This window comes from Babylonia areolata, chromosome 24 (genome assembly GCF_041734735.1).
Source record: "Babylonia areolata isolate BAREFJ2019XMU chromosome 24, ASM4173473v1, whole genome shotgun sequence".
In the NCBI taxonomy this organism is placed as follows: domain Eukaryota; kingdom Metazoa; phylum Mollusca; class Gastropoda; order Neogastropoda; family Buccinidae; genus Babylonia; species Babylonia areolata.
This window is the reverse complement of record NC_134899.1, coordinates 49,273,960-49,288,959: the sequence shown is the minus strand read 5'-3', so window position 1 is coordinate 49,288,959 and position 15,000 is coordinate 49,273,960. Positions and strand designations below refer to the sequence as shown.

At 48.2% G+C, this 15,000-nt stretch overlaps 1 protein-coding gene across 1 annotated transcript in view; it reads right to left on the bottom strand.

Moving 5' to 3' along the window:
* LOC143298664 (uncharacterized) overlaps nucleotides 1–15,000 on the bottom strand; it is a 103,458-nt gene that overhangs the window by 40,901 nt on the left and 47,557 nt on the right. The window contains exons 21-32 of the mRNA XM_076611547.1: nucleotides 14,482–14,610; nucleotides 12,920–13,122; nucleotides 11,732–11,900; nucleotides 9,979–10,193; nucleotides 9,096–9,227; nucleotides 8,320–8,389; nucleotides 7,565–7,672; nucleotides 6,616–6,797; nucleotides 4,796–4,942; nucleotides 3,693–3,831; nucleotides 1,006–1,136; nucleotides 1–165 (exon numbers count right to left, since the gene is read on the bottom strand). The exon at nucleotides 1–165 is cut by the window's left edge and continues 1 nt beyond it. Coding sequence (XP_076467662.1) covers nucleotides 1–165; nucleotides 1,006–1,136; nucleotides 3,693–3,831; nucleotides 4,796–4,942; nucleotides 6,616–6,797; nucleotides 7,565–7,672; nucleotides 8,320–8,389; nucleotides 9,096–9,227; nucleotides 9,979–10,193; nucleotides 11,732–11,900; nucleotides 12,920–13,122; nucleotides 14,482–14,610 — 1,790 coding nt within the window. The remainder of the gene's footprint in view (nucleotides 166–1,005; nucleotides 1,137–3,692; nucleotides 3,832–4,795; nucleotides 4,943–6,615; nucleotides 6,798–7,564; nucleotides 7,673–8,319; nucleotides 8,390–9,095; nucleotides 9,228–9,978; nucleotides 10,194–11,731; nucleotides 11,901–12,919; nucleotides 13,123–14,481; nucleotides 14,611–15,000) is intronic.

Sequence of the window (15,000 nt, the reverse complement as noted above, 5' to 3'; positions counted from 1 at the left end):
CAGCCCCGTGGAGAAGACCGAATTGGCCAAATGGCCCCCGCAAATTTCCATTTCGAAGGGAGGTAAGCATTGCGTGGTGCAGGACTTCATGGAGCTGCCGAATTTCCCGTACGAGTTGCCGCAGTAGCACGCTATACCCCTCTGCAGGCCTGCAAAGGCGTAACCCTGGAACACACCAGTCAGACAGTCAATCAACCCATGGGCACACTGTCCGAGTGGTTAAAGCGTTGGACCTTTAATCTGTGGGTCGTGGGGTCGATTCCCGGACACGGTCAAAGGGTGGAGATGTTACCAATCTCCGAAATCAACAGACCTGCTAGCGCATTTACCCCCTTCGTGTGTACACACTTGCAGAAAATCAAACGCGCACGTTGTAGTTCCAGAATTCCATATCAGCATTCAGTGGGTGATGGAAAGAAGACGTACCATGCATGCACGCCCAGGATAATGGAGTATGGCTGCCTTCATGCATGTACAATTTCGCTCGTATTTATGATTGAACATGGGGTTTGCAGCCCACACAAGAATCAATCGTGCCATGTATCAACCAACCGCTCCATTCATACAGTGATGTTCACTTCAACTCATAAGTTAGTTAATCAGTTAATTCAGTTCTAGGACTGCATGCTTAAACGGATTTGTGAAAATTCCACGATGTGAAGAAAGGAAGAAAGATTTGGTCTACCTGGTAATGTTAATGAACGGAATCGTCACTCTGGAAAACAGCAATGCCATCAAGACATATCATACAATCAGATGTAAACACAACTGATACTTTTAAAAATAAACAAAGAAAAAATAATTAAATGTGATGGAGTCTCCCGTCGGTCCGACGGATGAGTAGGCAGGCAGGCTTATCTGTCGGTGTGAGTCCTCATATGGGACATACATACATACATATATATATATATATATATATATATATATATATATGTGTGTGTGTGTGTGTGTGTGTGTATACACCCAAGCATACATACCCCCCTCACCTACCCCCCCACACCCCACCTTGTCAAAGCAGTGATAGCGGCAGGACACAGGCCCCACGTGCGCGTTGACGTCAATGAGGGGTTCAAAGGGCAAGTCCCGGTGGTCTTCCTCGTCCAGAAAGCAGCCCAGATAGTCCCCGGACTCCGGACCTGTGGACATGACACAACACTGAACAACACCTGACCCACAGCACTGAACAACACCTGACCCACAGCACTGAACAACACCTGACCCACAGCACTGAACAACACCTGACCCACAGCACTGAACAACACCTGACCCACAGCAGTGGACAACACCTGACCTACAGCACTGAACAACACCTGACCCACAGCACTGAACAACACCTGACCCACAGCAGTGGACAACACCTGACCTACAGCAGCACTGAACAACACCTGACCCACAGCACTGAACAACACCTGACCTACAGCACTGAACAACACCTGACCCACAGCACTGAACAACACCTGACCCACAGCACTGAACAACACCTGACCTACAGCAGTGGACAACACCTGACCCACAGCAGTGGACAACACCTGACCCACAGCAGTGGACAACACCATCAGATACTACTTTCCTACTCTGTTCCCACAGGGAACAATGCTGAAAACACTGGAGGGCAGAAAACATCAAACTCTGAACTTCAAGGAAAATGTTCAGAACGGTGCAAGAGAGAATGACTGGAATCCGGACCTGTAAAAACCAGAACGTTTTGAACACAGCAGATCTGAAAACAGCCCAGTAAACATCCAGACCTTGGTCGTACAAAAGAGAAAATGTTTGAAACACTACATTTGAGAGAACAACAACTCTAAAGTACCACCAGTGCCCGTGCCTACAGAAAGCTACAAAGTTCAGAACAGCAGGTGCCAGTTGCATTGCTTGGTTCTAACTTTTTGACAGCTACACGTGACTAAATGCCTACGTTGACCTAACTACGCCATTGGCCAGTTCCATACTACTACACAGTTAGTAGCGGGTTACGACCATACTAGGCTCTTCCGTCCGAGCAATGCAACTGGCTCCAGGAGAGGAAACAGCCCAAGACTTCAGTCCTTCATCACAGAAAATGTTTAGAACACTGCAGGACAAAGCAGTCCAAGTAGTACCCAGCACCTGAAGAAAGGACAATGTTTACAACACTTAGGGACAGAAAAACAACTCTTGAACTGCATGGATTCACGCTCCATAAAATCAAACGCACAGAACGCCAGGAAAAGGAAACAGTCCAGACTCTGTAGGAAAGTGACGACATTGCTGGACAGAAGGCCGCCGTTCTCTTCCTGGACTCCAAACACACAAAAGACATTAACAACACCAGTTGACAAAACAGCAGCACACACAGTATCGTGGAATTGAAAACGAAAATGTTTAGAATAATGCAGGGCGCAAATCATCCGGAACAGTACAACTGGACTCTAGTCCAATAGAAAAGAAGACATGTAGAACCGCTACAGGACAGAAAACAGTGCATGAACTGCCAGACTCCAGACCTGGAAAAAGAAATACAGTTCAAACTAAGACACAGCACAGTCCATGTTCCTTACCACAGTCATCCAAGAAAAGACGTAACACTTTGCTGACCTCAGAACATGCGATAGCCCGTTTACTGCCTCACCAAGTGGAGTGATGGCCTAGAGGTAACGCGTCCGCCAAGGAAGCGAGAGAATCTGAACGCGCTGGTTCGAATCACGGCTCAGTCGCCGATATTTTCTCCCCCTCCACTAGACCTTGAGTGGTGGTCTGGACGCTAGTCATTCGGATGAGACGATAAACCGAGGTCTCGTGTGCAGCATGCACGTAAAAGAACCCACGGCAACAAATGGAACAAAAGGGTTGTTCCTGGCAAAATTCTGTAGAAAATTCCATTTCGATAGGAAAAAAAAACAACAAAAAAACAAAACAAAAAACAACAACAACTGCACGCAGGAAAAAATACAAAAAAAGGGTGGCGCTGTAGTGTAGCGACGCGCTCTCCCTGGGGAGAGCAGCCCGAATTTCACACAGAGAAATCTTTTGTGACAAAAAGAGAAAAACAACACAACAACCATTTTTCCTAACATACATGTACGGCAAATCATACACAAAGAAAAGCAAAGAGCCACATCGTGCATACAATATTTGATTATTGATTAATTTTCTGTCCTAATCCCGCTTCCCACATCCCCCTCTCACACACACTCTTCCAATATTATGTTTTTCTTTCTCCAATCACTGACACCCACCCTCTCTATTTCACATTTTGTTCTCTCTCTTTTCCTTCCTCAATCACCTCCCCCCCACCCCTTCCACCTCAACCACCCCCTTTTCAGCTGAATGTTTCTTCCCCTGCCATTGATTTTCACAAATGATGATTTCTAATTAATGATAATAATAATCACCATTACGCTAGAAAACAAAACAAAACAAAACAAAAAAACAAAACAAACAGAAAAACTACTAATACTAATACTAATAGCAATATCATTTATTTTCAGTCTAATATCATCTTGGATGAACAGACTATCAATGAATAAACGAAAACGAAGCGACGTCGAGAGAGGAAAGACAGAGGCAGACACGGGGTACAGAGATAGATAGATAGATAGATTGATTGATTGGGAGAGAGAGAGAGAGAGAGAGAGAGAGAGAGAGGGGTGGGGGGGGGGGGGAAAGACAGACAGACAGACAGACAGACAGACAGAGAGACAGTGTCAGACCTGGACAGCCGTAGACTTCCCATCGCAGGGCAATGCCATCGTTGAAGTCCGAGGGCCACAGCTGAACGAACCGTGCCACAGTCGCCTTGGACAAGTAGTGCTTCCTCACCGTGCTGGCGTCAAAGTTCCCGTCAAACACCTGCTCACAGGTACGTGTGTCAAGTCAATGGGGACTGCTCACTGCGCTGTTCTGAACAAGCTCGCACACGCGAACGCACGCACACACACACGTACGAACACATACACACATACGTGCACACACGAATACACATACATGCACACAGACACAGACACAGACACAGACACACACAACCCCAACACTATTCCCACTATTCCCACGTTCGTTCAACAAAACAGGTGAGCTGGCTCATCACGGGATTTCTGTCACCCACAGAACGGGACCTGCAGAGAGGCCCGTGGCAGAAAGCCAGCTCAGGGGCCTGGCCCCCAGAGGGACTCACCAGTCACCAGTCACACAGCCCTACCTTGGGGTTGCTGGTCCCCAGAGGGACTCACCAGTCACACAGCCCTACCTTGGGGTTGCTGGTCCCCAGAGGGACTCACCAGTCACACAGCCCTACCTTGGGGTTGCTGGTCCCCAGAGGGACTCACCAGTCACCAGTCACACAGCTCTACCTTGGGGTTGCTGGTCCCCAGAGGGACTCACCAGTCACCAGTCACACAGCTCTACCTTGGGGTTGCTGGCCCCTAGAGGGACTCACCAGTCACACAGCCCTACCTTGGGGTTGCTGGTCCCCAGAGAGACTCACCAGTCACCAGTCACACAGCTCTACCTTGGGGTTGCTGGTCCCCAGAGGGACTCACCAGTCACACAGCCCTACCTTGGGGTTGCTGGTCCCCAGAGGGACTCACCAGTCACACAGCCCTACCTTGGGGTTGCTGGTCCCCAGAGAGACTCACCAGTCACCAGTCACACAGCTCTACCTTGGGGTTGCTGGTCCCCAGAGGGACTCACCAGTCACCAGTCACACAGCCCTACCTTGGGGTTGCTGGCCCCCAGAGGGACTCACCAGTCACACAGCCCTACCTTGGGGTTGCTGGTCCCCAGAGGGACTCACCAGTCACCAGTCACACAGCTCTACCTTGGGGTTGCTGCCATCCGCGGAGTAGGAGCTGAAGACGTGACCGTCCCGAGAGAAGGCCAGGGTGTAGGCCCTGACCCACTGCTGCAGCTCCTCGCTGCCCTGGGTGGACACTGCCCACACCTGGATCTTGACGCCCAGGTCCACCTGAAGCCGACACCCACAGTGACAGCTTTGTGAGGGACTGGAGGTTTGGGGTGTGTGTGGGGGTAGGGGGGGAATGGGGGGGGGGGTGGTCGGGGAGTCTTGATACACGCTACACAACATCAATTAGGCAATGCTTGACCAGCAGCATAACCCCACACGCTTCATCGGGCCATGAGTGCAGACACATATACCTATATACATCTGTGTACCTATCAAAGTGGATTTCGTCTATACAATTTTGCTATAAGATAACACTTATGTTGCCGGGGTTGTTTTTGAGTGCACTTAGTGCATGCGGCACAAGGGACCTCGACTTACCGTCTCATCTGAAAGACTAGACGCTCAGTTTGATTTTCGTCAAACGCGAGAAAGGGCTTGACGTGGATTCGAACCGACACCCTCACGGGCACTGTTTTGGCAGTTGTGCGTCTTAACCATTCTGCCACCTATATATATATATATATATATATATATATATATATATATATATATATATATATAAACAAAAAACCCTACCCGGCGGGGAATTCAACTCCCGGTCTCCAAGAAGAAGAGAGAATGACAGGGGAAGACAAATATGTGCACATAGGTATACAGGCACAACCTTTCTTTTCGATTCTTCTTCTTCTATCTTTTTCCCTTATGTTGTAAATATCGTATTTCACCATATAAAACACGTTGTTCTTTTTTATTTTTATTTTTTAATCTGTGAAATTCTATTGAGGTAGTAGTAACTAAGTCAGTCGCTGATATAAATCAGTCTGGGTCGCGGATTTATAAGATACAGGAAAGGGCTTGATATGATTCCACTGTGTTTTTACTGAGCTTTTTTCTTGCTTTTGTATCACTAATAACGTCTTTTCGTTGTGCCCATAACATGTAAGCAGCATATCGGCGATTCTGACTGGTATATATGCATACTTATGTGTGTTTGGAATACCGTGTGTTGTTATGATTCTTTTCTGGTGCGTTGTTCCCCTGGAATCTTTTGTTGAGAAGTACAGAAGAATGAACACCAGTTTTTGTTCTTTGGTTCAACCGAGAGATGTCTGACGTGACTTTCTTTTGGCATGTTTCAGACGTATTTTGGTGGTGTCTTCTGTGACGTGTTTTTGGTGGTGCTCTTTGTGATTATTTTGGTAGTGTGCTTTGTGACGTGTTTTTGGTGGTGTGCTTTGTGACGTGTTTTGGTGGTGTGCTTTGTGACGTGTTTTGGTGGTGTTCTTTGTGACGTGTTTTGGTAGTGTGCTTTGTGACGTGTTTTGGTGGTGTTCTTTGTGACGTGTTTTGGTAGTGTGCTTTGTGACGTATTTTGGTGGTGTGCTTTGTGACGTGTTTTGGTGGTGTTCTTTGTGACGTGTTTTGGTAGTGTGCTTTGTGACGTATTTTGGTGGTGTTCTTTGTGACGTATTTTGGTAGTGTGCTTTGTGACGTATTTTGGTGGTGTGTTTTGTGACGTGTTCTGGATATTTTGTCAAGTATTTTGGTCATGTGACGTGCTTTGAGATGTAGTTGGTGGTTTGGTTTGTGGCGTATTTTGGTGGTATGCTTTGTGACATATTTTCAACCCTGATATTACCTGTGCATTCGGCGTAGGTCAAGGTCAAGCTGATAAAATAGATTATGCCAGAATGCAAGACCTCAAAATGTTTGGAAAAAAACCAAAAACTCACCTGAATATACTGATGATCGTCGTTGAACTTGGCCACCCACGCCCCCCCGATGTCCCCGAACGCACGTGCCCCCAGTCGGGCATGAAAGGGGCCGTGCTGGGGGTCACGTGACGATGACGCGCTGAAGGCCGAGTTGGACACGTTGTGCTGACCGCTCAACAAAGCGATGTCTTTACACGTGGCTGTGACAAAGGTTGGTGGGAACGTTGATAGGTAGACAAGTGATCAACAGCCAAAATAACAGGGTGCTAGTTGATAAACAGCACACTCATTTGTACATCATGCGGGACTGTGTAAAAGGATCAGGATACGTTATTTCATTCGGATTGATTAAGAAATAACCAAAGAAAAAAGCAAAAAAACAAAACAAAACGAGACAAAACCCAAACAAACAAACCCCAAAACAAAAACAACAGCTAAACTAAATTGCTTTCCATGTTTTGTTACTGAACCTGAACACAAAACGGTATAATTTTACACATTTGTTAAGAAAGTACTTGACATATCAAACGCATGTCAAATTCAAACGCACACCAGTGCCACCCCCCACCCCCTACCCTCTCCCTCTCTCTTTCATATTTCGCATCAACGATGTTGCAAACATGTACACAAATCCAAGGGAAGTTCACTCTACTGGTTTGGTTCCAAGGCCTTTGCGATCAAATCATCTGGGTGTGGCTGTTTTACAAACACGAACACACAGAGCTCCTCGACACGTCCCTCCTTTCCTACACCCCTCCCCCTCCTCCGTGCCAGTTGCATTGCTTGGTTCTAACTTTTTGAGAGTTACACGTGACTAAATGCCCACGTTGACCGAACTACGCCATTGGTCAGTTCCATACTACACACAGTTAGTTGCGGGTTACGACCATACTAGGCTCTTCCGTCCGAGCAATGCAACTGGCTCCCAGCACTCTACCCCCCTCCCCCACCCTGGCATCCCCCTCACCCTGACTGCAGACCAGCAGGTCAAAGCGCAGAGCCACGTGTCCATGGAAGGCGAGGGCCACCAGTCGCACGTGCTGTGCGGAGATGACACTCTGCAGCAAGGCGGTGACTGTCCCGTTGTGGTCCGCGTTGCCCGTGAAGTTCTACTGGGGGGAAACAGCACAGGGACACACACACACACACACACACACACACACACACACACACACACACACACACACAAGCAGACACACACACACACACACACAGACACACACAGACACACAGACACACACACACACACACACACAAAAGGACACACACACAGAAACAGACACAGACACAGACACACACACACACAAACACACACACACAAACACACACACATAAACACACACACACACACAGAGTCACACACACACACACACACACAGACACACAGAGACACAAACACACACACATACACACACAAACACACACACACACAGACACACACACACACAGACACACACACACAGGGGTACTGGACTGTCGCTCAGTCACCTGCGAGCAACTCCTAATATCAATAGTAGTCCATATATATATATATATATCTTAGTTCAATGTGTGTGTGTGTGTGTGTGTGTGTGTGTGTGTGTGAGTCTCTGTGTGTGTGTGCGCGTGTCTCTGTGTGTTCTCTTGTCCATTAAACACGGTAATTGACCAACGCAGTCAGGACTTACCATAGGAACCCCACAGGGCTCCTGGTAGTCCACTTAACTGTTGGTCAGGTCTGACCACAGGGCTCCTGGTAGTCCACATAACTGTTGGTCAGGTCTGACCACAGGGCTCCTGGTAGTCCACTTAACTGTTGGTCAGGTCTGACCACAGGGCTCCTGGTAGTCCACATAACTGTTGGTCAGGTCTTACCATAGGAACCCTTGATAGGCCACATAACTGTTGGTCAGGTCTGACCACAGGGCTCCTGGTAGTCCACATAACTGTTGGTCAGGTCTTACCATAGGAACCCTTGATAGGCCACATAACTGTTGGTCAGGTCTTACCATAGGAACCCTTGATAGGCCACATAACTGTTGGTCAGGTCTTACCATAGGAACCCTTGATAGGCCACATAACTGTTGGTCAGGTCTTACCATAGGAACCCTTGATAGGCCACATAACTGTTGGTCAGGTCTTACCATAGGAACCCTTGATAGGCCACATAACTGTTGGTCAGGACTTACCATAGGAACCCCATAGGGCTCCTGGTAGGCCACATAACTGTTGGTCAGGACTTACCATAGGAACCCCATAGGGCTCCTGGTAGGCCACATAACTGTTGGTCAGGACTTACCATAGGAACCCCATAGGGCTCCTGGTAGGCCACATAGCTGTTGGTCAGGACTTACCATAGGAACCCCATAGGGCTCCTGGTAGGCCACATAGCTGTTGGTCAGGACTTACCATAGGAACCCCATAGGGCTCCTGGTAGGCCACATAGCTGTTGGTCAGGACTTACCATAGGAACCCCATAGGGCTCCTGGTAGGCCACATAGCTGTTGGTCAGGACTTACCATAGGAACCCCATAGGGCTCCTGGTAGGCCACATAGCTGTTGGAACCGTCGTTCAGCCGGTACTGCAGTTGGAATGACGTCACGTATTCGTCAGCATCGGGATTGCCCATCACTGTCACACCTCGCAAAAGCTGGAACACACAGAAACTGCTGCTGTATGCAATGATATTCAGTTGGCGTGTGTGTGTGTGTGTGTGTGTGTGTGTGTGTGTGTGTGTGTGTGTGTGTGTGTGTGTGTGTGTGTGTGTGTGTGTGTGTGTGTGTGTGTACACGCGCTTGCAGCAGCAGCAGTAGTAATCTTCATTCTATATCTTTCCTCTTACACGACTGAATGACCATTCTCTGAAGTGTGATACATACCGAGCACAGGTGTCCCGTACCTGTGTGTTTCGAGGACCCAGGTCATGACAAAGCGAGGTTCCCATGTCACGTGAATCGTTCTCACTGTGCGCCAAAGGTTAAACAACACACGACAGGCAAGGTGTCAAGGTATCTTTCAAGATTTATGTTCAGTCCAGAAAAGCCTGATGGGGTGCAGGCAGCATGGAAAACACAACGACCCCTAAACACTGAAAAGAACAACAAGGAAAAGGGCAAACAAAACAGCACTGACGAAAAAAGCACAAACACACTTCATGTAGCAGTATCATGCTGTACGTCATTTGATGGATGATCCACAAATCTCAGTTTTCTATAACACGTTGGATGTCAGTGAGACAACACATCTTTCCTGTGGTTCAGGTAATGTGATTGTCGTGAAGACGTTGTCCCACAGCGTTTAGCCTCCATTGTTGTCCTTCGCATTTCAACCTTGATACCACCCAGGTCACACACACACACACACACACACACACACACACACACACACACACACACTCTCACCTTGATACCACCCAGGTCCACCTCCACCCAGGGTGGGTGTGCAGGGTCCAGGGAGGACTCCTTGGCCCTCCAGCAGGACGGGGCGGTGTTCTGGGAGAGGGGTCTGAGGCGGGCGGAGGACGGGGAGTGCAGGAAGTCCGACATGGAGGAGGCCCGGAACCCCCCCTCCATCACCACCAGGGGGCCACTGACGGCGTAGTCCATGGAGCAGGACTCTGGGGCAGGGTGAACACACAGCGAAGTAGGAAGAGGAGGGGATGTGAGCGACATTTACATCTTATGGAGTGGTGGCCTAGAGAAAACGCTTCCGCCTAGGAAGCGAGAGAATCTGAGCGCGCTGGTTCCAGTCACGGCTCAGCCACCGATATTTTCTCCCCCTCCACTAGACCTTGAGTGGTGGTCTGGACGCTAGTCATTCGGATGAGACGATAAACCGAGGTCCCGTGTGCTAGCATGCACTTAGCGCACGTAACAGAACCCACGGCAATAAAAGGGTTGTTCCTGGCAAAATTCTGTAGAAAAACTCCACTTCGATAGGAAAAACAAATAAAACTCCACGCAGGAAAAAATACAAAAAAATGGGTGGTGCTGTAGTGTAGTGACGCGCTCCCCCTGGGGAGAGCAGCCCGAATTTCATACAAAGAAATCTGTTGTGATAAAAAGAAACACACACAAAAAACCAAACCAAAACAAAACAAAAAACATCATCAACAACAACAACAACAAAAAAGCACAAAACACACACACACACACACACACAAATGACTTGACTCTGGGAGGGAAGGGAGGGGGGGGTGACAGCAGAGTGAGGGAGGCAGAGGAGGGGAAATATGCAACGTTTACATTTTACACACACAAAAAGACTAATGGCTTTTATTTACGTCAAGTGAGGAGCTCGTTAGCAGCCCAGTGATGAAGCAGGACTCTGGGAGGGGAAGGGTGTGTGTGTGTGGGAGGGGGCGGGGGTGGGGGGTGGGGGTGGGGGTGTGACAACACAATGAAGAAGGCAGAGGAGGGGAAATAATCGACGTTTACATCTTACACACAAAGACAAATGACGTTCGTTAGCAACCCACTGCAGGTGTTCTGGATTTTTTCTCTCTGTTGATCAGCGAGTATTTCATTTCACACTGAAATAACCACAGGGAATTATGACAAGAAACTAAACTATTTGCAGTTGGCAACTTCGGACAGAGAAATACTTTGTTTTTGTTTTTCCACGTGCAAAGAGACTGTAGTTATTGTTATCATCATCATCACCATGATGATGGTGGTGGTGAAGATGATGATGATGATGATGACCGTTTTATTCAAGGAGCTTTATAGAGCGTGTGTCTAACGTTCCTGGTTCTATAATTAGTTCAAGATGCTTACCTAAGCAGAGGACACAGTTTGAAATTTGATTCCAAGATGGCCCAAGATTATAAACAAAAGAAAGACAATGAACAGACACACACACACGTACGCACGCACGCGCGCGCACGTAAAACACACACACACGCACACGCTCACACACACACACCCACGTACGCACGCGCACACGTACACAAACACATACATACACACACACGCACGCACGCACACACACACACACACAAACACACACACACGCACACTGACCATACACACACACACACAACACACACACGCACACCACACACACTCACAACCCCACACCCACCCACTCTCTCTCTCTCTCACACACACACAAAAGTTATCATGTAGGAAAACAAGGCACTACAATTCCACATGCCTTCCACACATCCAGTGAGCTCCAGCTGCACAGCAATGTGCTGCCCCCACTTCTGAGGGAACACACGGACACTCTGGGCGTAGATGACGACGTCAAACAGCACCGTGTTGGACGTGTCGTCAGTGGTGGGCCCGTCAAACATCTGCACACGTGCAACGTACACTGCAGGCTGAAACGGTGGGTGAATGAAACAGAGAAATAGTACAGAATAGAATAGAATAGAATAGAATAGAATATGTCTTTATTACCAAGTGTACCGGGGTCACAAGGAATACTGGGGGGGAGGATAGTACATAACAAGATACGAACATGTTTCGAAAATCATACACAAACACGGATACAGTAGAAATTAGGATACATACTCGTGGATATCAATATAAAAACTTGTGCATACTCACACATGCACGGACTGTACACACGCACGCACACGCACACACACACACACACACACACACACACACACACACACACGCACGCACAAACACACACAAACTCTCTCTCTCTCTCTCTCTCTCTCTCTCTCACACGCACACGCACACGTTTGAACAGAAGCTGCTTATTACATGTGGATGGGGCTGATGACTAGATCTTCAGGTAGATGGTTGTTGGTTGCAAATGAAAACTAAACAGAGAAATAACGAAATGTAAATAGATTAAAAAAAAAAAATCTTTAAAACGAAACAACACGCGCGCATGCACCTGTACACATTTGCGCGCAAATGCGTGCATATATATTACCCTTCACACAAACACACACACACGCACGCACGCACACACACACACACACGCACGCACACACACACGCACGCACGCACGCACACACACACACACACACACACACACCACACACACGCCACATACACACACACACAACACACACGCACACACACACACCACACACACACACGCACGCACACACACACACACACCACACACCCACGCCACATACACACACACAACACACACACACACACACACAACACATACACACCCACAAACACATACACACACCCACACATACAAACACACCCACACACCTACCTGCAAACCCCCATCTCCACACACACACATACACACACACACACAAACAGAAATTGTCAACAACAACAACAGCAGAAAACGCCCCCCCCCCCACACCCACACCCCCACAAGTCCAGCCACAAAGCAGCATGACAGGCCTGTCCCCACCTGCGGCTGTCCATCGGTGGAGAGGGAGGAGGTGACCCAGTACCACGGGGAGTGGGCGGTGTACTGGTACTGCACGGTGAAGCTGGTCACGAAACTGAAGCTGAGGGGCTCCCCCTTCAGGCTGAGGCCGGTCACAGCCATCGTCTGGTAGAACGTCACACCCACCCACTCCCCGACGGCGTCACGGCTGGGCCGCCACGCCCCTGACAAAAACCAGGAGGGACGGGTGAGAGGGGGGCGGGGAGGGGGGGCGGTGTTAGTGTCCCGTCACACGTACCGCTGATGACGTCATGTTTGTCAGTATCCCGTCACACGTACTGCTGATGACATTATGTTTGTTAGTGTGTCGTCACACGTACTGCTGATGACGTCTTGTTAGTGTCCTGTCACACGTACTGCTGATGACGTCGTGTTTGTTCGTGTCCCGTCACACGTACTGCTGATGACGTCATGTTAGTGTCCCGTTACACGTACTGCTGATGACGTCATGTTAGTGTCCCGTCACACGTACTGCTGATGACGTCATGTTAGTGTCCCGTCACACGTACCGCTGATGACGTCATGTTTGTCAGTATCCCGTCACACGTACTCCTGATGACGTAATGTTTGTCAATGTCTCGTTACACGTAGTGCTGATGACGTCATGTTTGTCAATGTCCCGTCACATGTACTGCTGATGACGTCATGTTTTCAATGTCCCGTCACACGTACTGCTGAAGACGTCATGTTTGTTAGTGTCCCGTCACACGTACTGCTGATGACGTCATGTTTGTTAGTGTCCCGTCACACGTACTGCTGATGACGTCATGTTTGTCAGTGTCCCGTCGCACGTACTGCTGGTGACGTCATGTTTGCACTAAGAGCCAGTGCAATTTTGCCTCCTAGTTTGAGAGTCACAGTCCTTCACAAAAGATTAAGCTGTAAATGGCTTCCCATTGTTTCTCCGCATGGAATTCTGGCTACTCTACCCTTCTTATTGTTCTCTCTCTCTTGATGACGATGATAATGAAAACATAAAAAGCACACCAAATAATCAGACTTAAAGAAATGCGTCAGTTCGTTTTCATAGATATGTTTCAATATGAACCTCAACAATCTGAAAATAATAGTAACAACAATAACAACGACGACAACAATGATTATTATAATTATACTAATTATTATCATTATCGTCGTCGTCATGATAATTTGTATTTGTATCACTCTTTTTGTCACAACAAATTTCTCTGTGTGAAAATCGGGCTGCTCTCCCCAAGGAGAGCGCGTCGCTACATTGACAGCGCCACCCATTTTTTTTGTATTTTTTTCTGTCTGCAATTTTATTTGTTTTCCTATTCAAGTAGATTTTTCTACAGAACTGTGCATGGGACAATCCTTTTGTTGCCGTGGGTTCTTTTACGTGCGCTAAATGCTTGCTGCACACGGGACCTCGGTTTATCGTCTCATCCGAATGACTCCACATATAATCGTTATTGCATTTTTAATATTGACGATGATGATGATGATGTTGTGGCTATGTCCCTTCCCTGTGACCGCCCTCACGCCCCCGGCCCGATACTCACGGGGGTTGTCGGGCAGCAGACGGATGTTGGAGGCGGTGTGGTTGGAGTCCAGGTCTGAGGAGGAGGTGAAGGCGAACTCTGACTGCACGCTGTACTGGCCTGATATCAGCGGGCCGTAGTCACACGTGGCTGCAACAAACCACTGGACCGTCACTTCGCCTCACCTCCTTGTGTGGCACTGCTGGTTCTGGTCGTCCTCTTCATCAGCCAGCCTGGACTTTGTGCCTTGCTGGTACCGTGCTGTGTGTGTGTGTGTGTGTGTGTGTGTGTGTGTGTGTGTGTGTGTGTGTGTGTGTGTGTGCGTGCGCGTGTCTGTTGTGTGTATGTATATAATTCATTTATTATGCATGTATATATATATATATATATATGTGTGTGTGTGTGTGTGTGTGTGTGTGTGTGTGTGTGTGTGCGTGCGTGTGTGTGTTTGTTGACTGCGTTGTGTGTGTGTGTGTGTGTGTGTGTGTGTGTGTGTGTGTGCGTGTGTGTGTGTGTGTGTTGACTTCGTTGTGTGTGTGT